The sequence below is a fragment of the Aspergillus oryzae genome, chromosome 1 (genome assembly GCF_000184455.2).
Source record: "Aspergillus oryzae RIB40 DNA, chromosome 1".
NCBI classification, from domain to species: Eukaryota; Fungi; Ascomycota; class Eurotiomycetes; order Eurotiales; family Aspergillaceae; genus Aspergillus; species Aspergillus oryzae.
Genome location: NC_036435.1, coordinates 2,253,612 through 2,263,662, shown reverse-complemented (window position 1 = coordinate 2,263,662; position 10,051 = coordinate 2,253,612). Strand labels below are relative to the sequence as shown.

The 10,051-nt window shown below is 48.2% G+C and overlaps 3 protein-coding genes across 3 annotated transcripts; 1 reads left to right on the top strand and 2 right to left on the bottom strand.

The window, feature by feature from the left end:
* Positions 1-902: 902 nt before the first annotated feature.
* On the bottom strand, positions 903-2,969 carry AO090005001556 (pyruvate kinase CDC19; the record flags this gene model as incomplete). The annotated part of the gene is made up of 8 exons (XM_001818414.3): positions 903-1,148; positions 1,210-1,291; positions 1,347-2,180; positions 2,268-2,389; positions 2,444-2,524; positions 2,594-2,640; positions 2,696-2,740; positions 2,846-2,969. 8 exons carry the CDS (start codon positions 2,967-2,969, stop codon positions 903-905), a joined length of 1,581 nt encoding a protein of 526 aa, XP_001818466.1.
* Positions 2,970-5,843: 2,874 nt separating this feature from the next.
* Positions 5,844-6,735, top strand: AO090005001557 (DUF1748 domain-containing protein; the record flags this gene model as incomplete). Its single annotated transcript, XM_023236956.1, has 5 exons — positions 5,844-5,857; positions 6,106-6,193; positions 6,298-6,337; positions 6,395-6,437; positions 6,594-6,735. 5 exons carry the CDS (start codon positions 5,844-5,846, stop codon positions 6,733-6,735), a joined length of 327 nt encoding a protein of 108 aa, XP_023089417.1.
* Positions 6,736-7,720: 985 nt separating this feature from the next.
* On the bottom strand, positions 7,721-9,085 carry AO090005001558 (F-box protein; the record flags this gene model as incomplete). The annotated part of the gene is made up of 1 exon (XM_023236947.1): positions 7,721-9,085. The coding sequence occupies one exon, from the start codon at positions 9,083-9,085 to the stop codon at positions 7,721-7,723; it is 1,365 nt and encodes a 454-aa protein (XP_023089418.1).
* Between the last annotated feature and the right edge of the window lie 966 nt (positions 9,086-10,051).

Genomic DNA, 10,051 nt, shown 5'->3' with positions numbered 1-10,051 from the left:
GGAGTATATCTTTTCCCTTCCCTGTACCTTTCTTTTTTTTCCCCCCTTTCTTTCTTTCTTATCTGATCCTTCGCTTTCTGTACTCTAGGGTAGAGACAGTTTCGAGGGTTGTTTCTCAAATGTTATGAGACAGGATCAATGTCCTTTTTTAAAAGGTCCGCTACCATACATCCTTGGCAATGAGACATGCAAGTCTTCTATGAGGCATTTGCATTTACTGCAGCCTCGGTAGAGGGTATTCCCCGCATTCATTTTTTTTTTTTATTTTCTTTTTCGGTTCTTGTTAAGAGGGGAAGATCGCGCTCTTCCTTTCTACTTCTTCTTTCTCCCTATCCTTCGAGGAGAATGATTTGCTCCCTCAATCGCCTTGCTATGTACGGGGTATCTGGCTCTTGACCTACGGAACCAAAACCCATACCTGGAATGTGACTAACCTACAGTGACTCGAGACTTTTCTCCGTCTTAACCTAACGTGGATCCTGTCCCTCGAACTCAATTGACGAATCTGATTATTATGAATGTGAACATGAAGATCATTAATCTAGCTTTTGATCGCAAGAAACCACCAAAAAGCAGGCAGGCTAACTAACGCCAACTCAAGATGAATACAGATTATGTCCTGAAGGTGATTCTCCTCGTGTGCGCTTCCAGACCGAATGGGACAGATAAGAGCACACGGCCATTCACCTGACACCACCGCCAAGCTACACCCTCCCGACTAATGAATCTCGCATGGAAGGATTCGGGGTACAGGGGATCACTTTGAAGTGGGCGGAGCTTTCCGCTCGTCGAACTTAGCCGAGACCCGTTTACGACTCTGAGGACACACCCTCGTCGCTACTTACCTACCCAGTTGCTGTCGTTACCACGTCATGCACCAAGGGTGATACTGCTGTCTGGATTTACTCAATCAGACCAAGGTTCTCCTCAGCTGGGACCACACGGACGGTGTTGGTGTGGCCCTGGCCTCCGCGCCAACCCTGGACACAGACAATGTTGTCTCCCTTGTTGATGATACCGAGCTTGATACCGTGGGAGATAGCCCACTTGAGACGGCGGTCAACGTCCTCCTGCCAGATCTTGACGTTGAAGTCGGGCTTGTTCTCGGGGAAGAGGAAGGGCCAGACACCACGGTAGAGGTGAGAATACTAAGACAGACCGGTCAGCGCAATTCATGACGATAGATGATATACATAATAGGCAACTTACCCTCGAAGCTCTAGGGTTACGGGTGACCATCAGGATGGGGCACACAGGGCGGTACTTGGAAAGAAGGCGAGCAGTGTTACCACTTCACCAGCCAATTAGCTAACACGTCCAATTCGACGGGAGCAAGCGATACGTACCTGGTGGTCAAGACAACAATGGCACCGGCGTTAAGCTCAAGACTGGCGCTAACGGCAGCCATGGCGATGGATTCCACAGTATCAGTGGGGCGGGGAGCGAGGTTGCGCAACTCGTCAAAGACATTGAAGTGGGGAATGGCAACCTCGGCGAGCAAACAGGTCTCGCTCATCATCTTAACAGCCTCACAAGGGTATGAGCCCTTAGCGGTCTCACCAGAAAGCATGACACAGTCGGCTCCGTCAAGAACAGCGTTAGCGACATCGGACACCTCGGCACGAGTGGGGCGAGGGTTGTATGTCATGGACTCGAGCATTTGAGTGGCACAGATGACAGGCTTGCCCTTGATGTTGCACTTGGCGATCATCATCTTCTGAGCGATGAAGACCTTGGGGGCGGGGATTTCGATACCAAGATCACCACGGGCGACCATAACACCGTCAGTCTCCTCGAGAATCTCGTCGAAGTTGTTGACACCCTGCTGGTTCTCAATCTTGGCGATGATCTGAATCTCCTTACCCTCTTCACCCAACACGTCACGAATGTGGCGGATGTCACTTCCCCGACGAATGAACGAGGCAAAGATCATGTCGACGCCGTTCTTGACACCGAACTTGAGATCACTGATATCCTTCTCGGAAAGGGCGGGAAGGTCAACATCGGTGCCGGGCAGGTTAACACCCTTGCGAGAGGAGATGTTGCCATTGTTAAGACACTTGACGCGCAGGGTCTTGTCGTCAACGACCTCCAGAACCTGGAAGGAGAGGATACCATCGTCGACATAGATGAGCTTTCCGGGAGCGATCACATTGGTAATGTTCTTATAGTCCAGGTACCTAACAATTACCTTGTTAGTCTGAACAAGCCGGGCTTCCTACCAAGCCATTCACGGATTGGTCTGGAGAATCGATATGAAGACTCACATGTTCTGGTCGTCGCTAGCATTAGCGTACTTCTCATCAGTGGTGATGTTGAGCTCGTGACCCTCCTTGATGGGGATATCCTTATCATCGGTAGTGTTTCCAGTACGGATTTCAGGTCCTTTCTGCAATGCCTGTTAGTATTGTTTAACCCTGAAAAAGCTCCGGTCCAGACTTACGGTATCAAGAGCAATGGCGAGGGGACGTCCGGTCTGGACTCTGGCGGCCTCACGGGCGTTGTCGATAACGGACTGGTGGTACTGTGGTGAAAGTTAGCAAACAAGACCTACGACGAAAAGACAGAACCCCGCGGACAGTGCTCAGCTCACCTCATACGAACCGTGGGAGAAGTTCATACGAACAACATTGAGACCGGCTATTGAATCGTTGTCAGCTAAAGAAATTATGGGGATCATCGGACTTCGCCGTACATCTGCGGAGAGCGTTGATCTTCTCCACCGAGTTGGTCTTAGGGCCTGCAATCAGAAAAGAACGTTAGCACCATCCATACGAATTACTGGCACCTGGTATAGGGTGAGGGGAGGACAAGGAGCCCTGAGCGTTTTATGGTAAACACATACCAATGGTGCCAATGATGGAGGTGCGGCGGAAGTTCTTCGCGGGCACCATCTCCGTGTTCAGCTTGGAGTGCCACTCCAGCTTCATACGGTTGCTCAAATGGTCGAGAGAACTGCTGGCGGCCATTTTGAAAGCTTCTCTGTCTACACTAGAAGGATGAAGAGGAGAAGATGGTTTGGGGGGGAGAGGAAGTTGTGATGTGGATGAATGGAAGAATTGGGGGGGGAAGAGGGGGGGGATGGGCGATAAAAAAAGATCGGAGAGGTTGGCCAGAGAAAGAGAGCCGGTGAGCGAGGGGCTGCTTTGGGTTTGGTTTGATTTGCGGGAGTGGGTGTGTGCCCGGGAGGGAAAATGTTGTTGGCCGCTTTCTCATTTGAGAGAGGTTGCCCACTACAGTATCTCCGGTCGGTTCCCCGCGGCTGCCACAACTCTTGGGATTTTTTCCTTATTTCTTTTTCTCCCTTTTTACAATGGATCGGCTGCCAGTAATTATTATTACCTTCACTAATTATTCATCCGATATCTATGTCAACTTTTGGTCACCCACGCAAAACAAATGATGTCGGAGGTCCGAAAGAGGAAGGAAACCAAGGACCTCCATCTACTGCAGTGCCATCTGGCAATAGTTTCCCACACCCCACTTACAGGGCAGACCAAACTCACCCATTGTTGCCTTAATCCACCTATGTACGGCGTCCCACCCTCTATCTATATGATGTGTACTATCACGGTGGCTCAATGCCACATGATGAGTATACCCTGTAATATCTCAAACGATCCTCGACGTCAGGCCACTTTCCCCATAGAATACGAAATAATAACGTCGTGAAGTATACTCGACAAAAGTTATTGTTTCAAACAAACAAACAAGTACCTTATGACCCTCGGATTGTCTGACTCGGGAAGAGGAATCTCCTTTCAGGGACACCGGAGACACCGAGTACATACTGAGATCCATGCCAACCGGACTAGTACTACTAGTAGACTCCTCCGTGCCAAGGCTCATGGCATGCAGCGAGGAGTTGTCAAGTCCGAGATAGTGGGACTAAGGCAGCCAAACGAGATAAGCATAAACAACATACTCCGTAGCATAATTATAACGTAATCCACGGGCGAGCGGCCATCCCGGGCGAGCGGCCACCACACCAGAACTCTACGCACCTCCTAGAAATGAAGCTATTCAAAACACCGAAAAATGTGCATTTCTATAAAAAATTTAAATAGTCTGACGATTAGGATACTGAGTAATTTTATGTTCTAGTATATTACAGCCAGAACACCTTGGTGGAGCACGTATACGCTGGCTTTCTACCGGAGCGCCTATATCTACTGAGGCAGTAGTTATAGGCTCTATAGTAGAATTTCTGCCTTGTATAAGCTCCTGAGCTTCCTGAACTGAAGCGCCTGATTCTATAGGCAGCTGTCTAGTAGAGCGCTTTTTCTTTTTAAGTATTCTTTCATGCGCGGCGCGTAGTTCTCTGGCTTCCTGCTTTGTAATAGTAGCTTTATTTAAAGCTCGTTCATAGCCTTTGAAAAGCTGCTTTATCACAATCTTAGTAGGCGAATCAGGGCTCTTTGTACGAGCTCTAAGCAGCTTCTTCAGTGTAGTTTCCTGTTTTTGTAGTTGCTTTAGATTATGAGGCGTTTTAGGCACTGAATTAGTAGACCTACTACTAGGTCTACTACCTGGAGGTGTTGCTTCTAGCTGAATATTTAGCTGAGATAATACACGCTTAGGATTGAAAGGAATAAGACCAGTAGCTGAGAAACCGCTGCAGATATTACTAGTAGTATATATCTGAGCTCTCGCCTGAGGAAAGGCTTCAAGAAAGTCAAGTTTATTGATGTGGTTGAAGTCTAATCTCATCTTATTCTCAACCAGCTGTCCGTACGCGCGTTTTAGGGGGCCAAAGCAGCCTATATCAAGCGGCTGAAGTAGGTGAGATGAGTGCGCAGGTATACAGAGTGGTATAATATTGTTTTGACTGCATATATCGTCGAACTGAGGTGTTAAATGACTACCGTGACCATCGAGTATTAAAAGCCGATATCGACCAACCGTACGGCCAGCAGTAAAAGGTATAAATAGCTGCTGCAGCCAACGTAGACCTATCTCATCGGTAGTCCAGCCATTTGCACTCGTTTCTATACGCCAGTCTGATGGTAGACCCATCTCGTACCAGCCCTCAATATGGACTTTGCCTTTGAAGATAAGGCAAGGTGGAAGAGGCCCCCTAGAGCTAATATACTTAATAGAAGTGACCCATTCCCGGTTCCCTGGCTGTAGAAGAAAAGGTCTATCAGCTAACTCAGCTCGAGTAACTACTTTAGTAGTAGATATCAAGCCCATTGCAAAGCCAGTTTCATCAAAGTTGTAGATATCGTCCGGTTGAATGCTATACTGCATTATAGTGATTTGTACGCGCTCAAACCACTTATGTAAAAGCTTAGGATCCTCGTATTTAGCGCGCTGATAGTTATAGCGGCGAGAAAATTGAGTTTTTAACTCCTCACGGCGTTTAATAAAAGTATATACCCAGTTTTCACCAACAGTAGTAGGAGTATCACTAAAACCACGCTTTAAAAGTAAGATATTGGCCATTTCTCGTACATGAGCAGGTCGAGGAGGTGCTCCACGCTGATCTAGCGATAGAATCCAGTGTACCAGCGAATTCTCCTCATTTTGAGTTAATTTATGGCCATTGGCGCGCGTTTCGGCTCGAAAAGTATGGCCATTCAGGCGTCTCCGAAGGGTAGTACGTGGAATATTATAGATACGTGCTGCTTCAGCTATAGTGCGAATTTCTTGTTTTTTAATAGCTGAAATTGCTAGTAGAATTCTACCTTCTTGTTCAATAGAATCTTTTAGCTTTCTGGCTGCTTTTGGTGGCATAGTTGGTGGTTGAAATATATAGATTCTTCAAGCGTGGTTGAAATTGGTTGACGTGGCCGCTCGCCCGGGATGGCCGCTCGCCCGTGGATTACGTTATATACTGCAGCATGACTAATCCCTTGTCCGCATAACTATCCTCTAGCTACTTGTGTGCAAGCGCAAGCTCCAGATACAGCCAGCCACACCCCCAGCCACATCCCCAGCCTCCTGGCTCCCATTTGACCTATCATCACTCGCCCACGTCATGTGAAAAGGCACGTGAGCCAGCTCACCTCCCCGAGGCTGTCCTCGCGGGGAGTATCTCTTCTTTCTTCCTACATATTATCAGTCAACCTTACCTTTTCAGCTCCTAATCTTGGAGTCACACAGATCGTACATACCACGAGCTTTACTTGGTCCTCTATACCCGGTGTGGACAAGTCCAGTTTCATCATCAAGTCTTGATATGGTCACCATGGTACATTTCTTGCTCCCCGATAGCTCTCTGCTAGCATTTGACTAGCTACCGGAGTATTGACTGTTTTTTCCCTGGAAATACCTGCTGATCGACGACCGTCTTAGTTCGGCCGACTCACCCACTACGCTTTTGACGCTGTCCTCTGTAGGCTCTTCTCTGTTCATTGTTATCTATGGTCAACAGATATTAATGGTCACCTAGTCTCCGCCTTTTTGGCAGGTGTGAAGCGTTCGACTGGTCTTACGTAAATACACCCTTCCTACGCATGTTTTGTCTGTTCCTGTAGCCTGTCGACATGAAACAGTGGTTATGGGTTACGACTTTTCCACCGATTGCTGGAATGTCGGCTAACTCTGTCACCCCGCGCCCCTTCGGGGGAACCGCGTGGGGATCTTCACAGCCCCAGTCTCGACTCCGACAAAATCACCGACAACAAAGACTTCAAGAAATGGATCGATAGCTACCTCGGCGTTGGCGAGTGGGTGATGGATCAGTCCGTTGCCGTCCTGGGTTCCACCAGCTATTTCGAGCGCAGGCGGTGAATTATACACCCCGGGTTATCCGGATAAATCGGAGCGACGCTTTGGGTGGGGATTGAATTGATACCGAGGCGCGCTCTGGGTTTTCCCTAAGTCAGCCTGGGAATCGAGTTCGCCAGAAGAATAAATAGGAGGACATACATTATTACCCGCTTGGGACATCATGTCGAGAGAGTGCGTGTCTTGTAAAAAAATATCAAGAGAGCCGTCGTGACTGGTATTTTGGCGTCCTGCATAGCGGCTTGGATTACGATTGATGATTACCTTGTCCTTTATCAGGTCCGGTATTGGGGACCGTGGCGTTAGGACTCTCACCTTGACTGTATATCTTGGTTTCAGTTTGGTATTATATTCGCTTTACATGAGTTCCCATTCTGCTCTCCCGAGTATACTCGCTTGTACATAAGGTTGCCGGCCCTGGTACTTCAAGCTGCCTTGTCTCCACGCGCTGTCCGGGGAATGATATGCTTTTCCCCCTTACCTTGCAGTGTGTCCGCTTAGTCTACGGGCTCGGACAGCTTTCATACAGCTCGTGTGGGTCTAGCAGGCGATACTAAGTAACAAAATAGTGTCGCAGGGCGTGGGTTGGAACCGCCAGTATAGGGATCCTTGGATTCGTGGTTCCCATCACGGTTCTTCAATTTTACCATCCCTGGTTGGTCTCCCGTGCACGGACCCCACGAGGTATAGTTCGGAAGCCGCCTTAATCAACCTGGAGGTTCACTCAAGTCATCAGAATTGGCCTAATACGTGTCCACCAAGGGTGTTTTGACGCGCCAGCCATGGTTATGTCATCTAGACAGTGTGTACACAACCGCCATACATGTATTTGAATCATTATCTCTCAAGGAGGAGAGCAAATAATAGGCACGAATCGTTACATCGTAAGGATCATCACACATCCGCTCATATCCGAATAAGTCCGTCTATGTCGAGGCGGCGGAAATACGAGATATGCCCCATGGTCTCCCAATAGTGAGCTATACAATCAGGTGATATGAGAATGAGTTGCGAGGCGATGAATGAATCTAAGTTTCAAGTCAAAACATGCTACAACAGGGCATGCAATTCGGTTCAGCTTACCGTCTCTAAACCCGATACCCGCTACATGTCCTCGACTACGCACAATCCTCGCCCCTCGGAAGAGCGATTCATCTGCGACACGGACAAAACCCTTAGGCCCGATATCATCCGAAATGAATGAGAGCTCGCCTCGAGGGACATTGGGGTCTCCGGTTAGTTTGATAGCCTCGAGGCTACCTTTCTGGATAATGCCATCATGAAGGAACTCCGACTCGCCCTCCTCGGGCGTATCGTCAGGCCCTTCTTCACTGTCTCGTTGCAAGAAAAGCATGAATTCACATCCGTGAGCGGAGTAGTCTCCAATCCATATACCCTGGTAGGGCTTTTGCCTGGTAGGCGTATATAGGTGTGGATCAAGTGTCGCATAGGTCGATAAGGTCTCGCTTCGGCCGGCAGCAAACATCGGCATACCCAGACGGAAATGCGCCCATCTTCTAATGCGAAATGCATCTTCCGACATTATTTCCAGAAGTCCAGTATTACGCTCCCATTCTGAGCCATGCGGTTCGGTGCTCCGAGATACGCGATTTCGACTGGGTACAATGGGTGGCGGCCATTGCTTATATGGGTCGGGATCTGAAGGAGGCCCCTTGGGGCAAAATGACAAGGAATTAAATACCTGCTGTGATTCCAACGGCAAGGGCATGCGGATTTCTCCGCGCAGATACTGCCGTTCACCATCATGGTTCCTCAAGAGTAATATAGGACTGTCTAGCCAAAGGCTAGGTTTCGGATGAAAGGTTTGGATGATAACGTCTGGATTCCATTCCCAAATCTGGAACTTGTGTGAGGGTGAACGCCGTTCTGCAATAACCCGATACGCTTCGATAACGCCTCGACGGTGATCGTAACGGGCCAGGATTAGATTGCCCGTGTGCTCAGTATCTGAAAACCAGATCTTTTTCTGGGGGATGAACCAGCAAGGATGGTACGCGATATAGAGGCTGCGAAAGGAGTCAAATGGTCCCGGGTCGTGAATTTTCTCCGGCAGGTAGGAGTTGACCACGTTGGCCCATAGCAGATCGTTAGCCGTGTGTTCGGCCAAACAACGACAGGTGGCCGACACACGAACGAGGTCTTGTGCCGAAAGATAAGATAGTACAGAATGTAAAAGTTCGGTCGGGAGCTGTAACAAGGGCGACTCTATGTTCTGGGTTGTCTTGGTGCTCATCCGCATGTCGGGAAAGACTTCATCGTCGTTGACCTCTTGCACTGTGGGTATGTTGCCCATCTTCTCCAGGGTCAGACTCGTACTAGAATTCGAATCCATGAGGGATGAACAGCCATGGGAAGGTCCGTCGGATGGAGAAAGAAGAACGTTTGTAGCGAACAAAGTCAAGCACTAGGTCGAATTATGAAAGGCGAATCAACTATCAAGGGGGGCTGTTGACAGGAGGAATGGAGTAAGGGGAGTATGAAAGATAAGGGATCGGCATGGATCCGGAGTTCGGTTGCTTTGCTGGTTTGTTAAAGTTACTCTAAATTCTTGGGGGTGGGCGGACAGATGACATCACTGGGGAACCGCATGACATGAGGGGGAAATAAAATACGTACAGAGTAGGTACATTTAAAATACAAACTGTGTAAAGCTGTGAGGATTTATCTTATCTTCCCACCTACATCTACTACATGTTTGTGAGTGTGAACGTTTTATCCGCGGTTGTGTGACTTCTCATTACACCTTCTAGCCACATAGATTGATATTTGATAAATAAAAAGCACTAGTGTAAGTTTGAAAATGCTATACCTGCTGTAGGGTTAAATAAATATAATTGGTTTGAAGCTGCTAGATGCTGACCTAATAGCCAATAATACTTAGCCTTGGCAACAACATGGAAATGATCTTTCAAACTTACATTAGCGTATACGCAAAAATGAATATCATTCTACGTGGCCAGAAGTGGTAGTTGGTTAGTCTTCCCGCGTGCGGGTATTCTGCTATCTTACCTTATCTTACTAACCCCCAGCAACGCGCTGCTATAGCCTGACGGCGTTGCTGGCGGATACTTCTTATTGTGCAGCTGAGCGAAGCGAAGCTAGCAACATGCGGAGTACTCCGTACAGGACGTGTTTTCACCTTCTACATTCTGATTGGTTGAGGTTTTGGCCATCCATCTAGCTTTTCATTGGTTGAACATTCATCCGGGACATTACTGGCTGCTTTATCTTACTTAATCATTCTAGAAATGCGCTGCATTGCCTAGATTCCTAGGTCATCTAAATCGATTGTATGGCC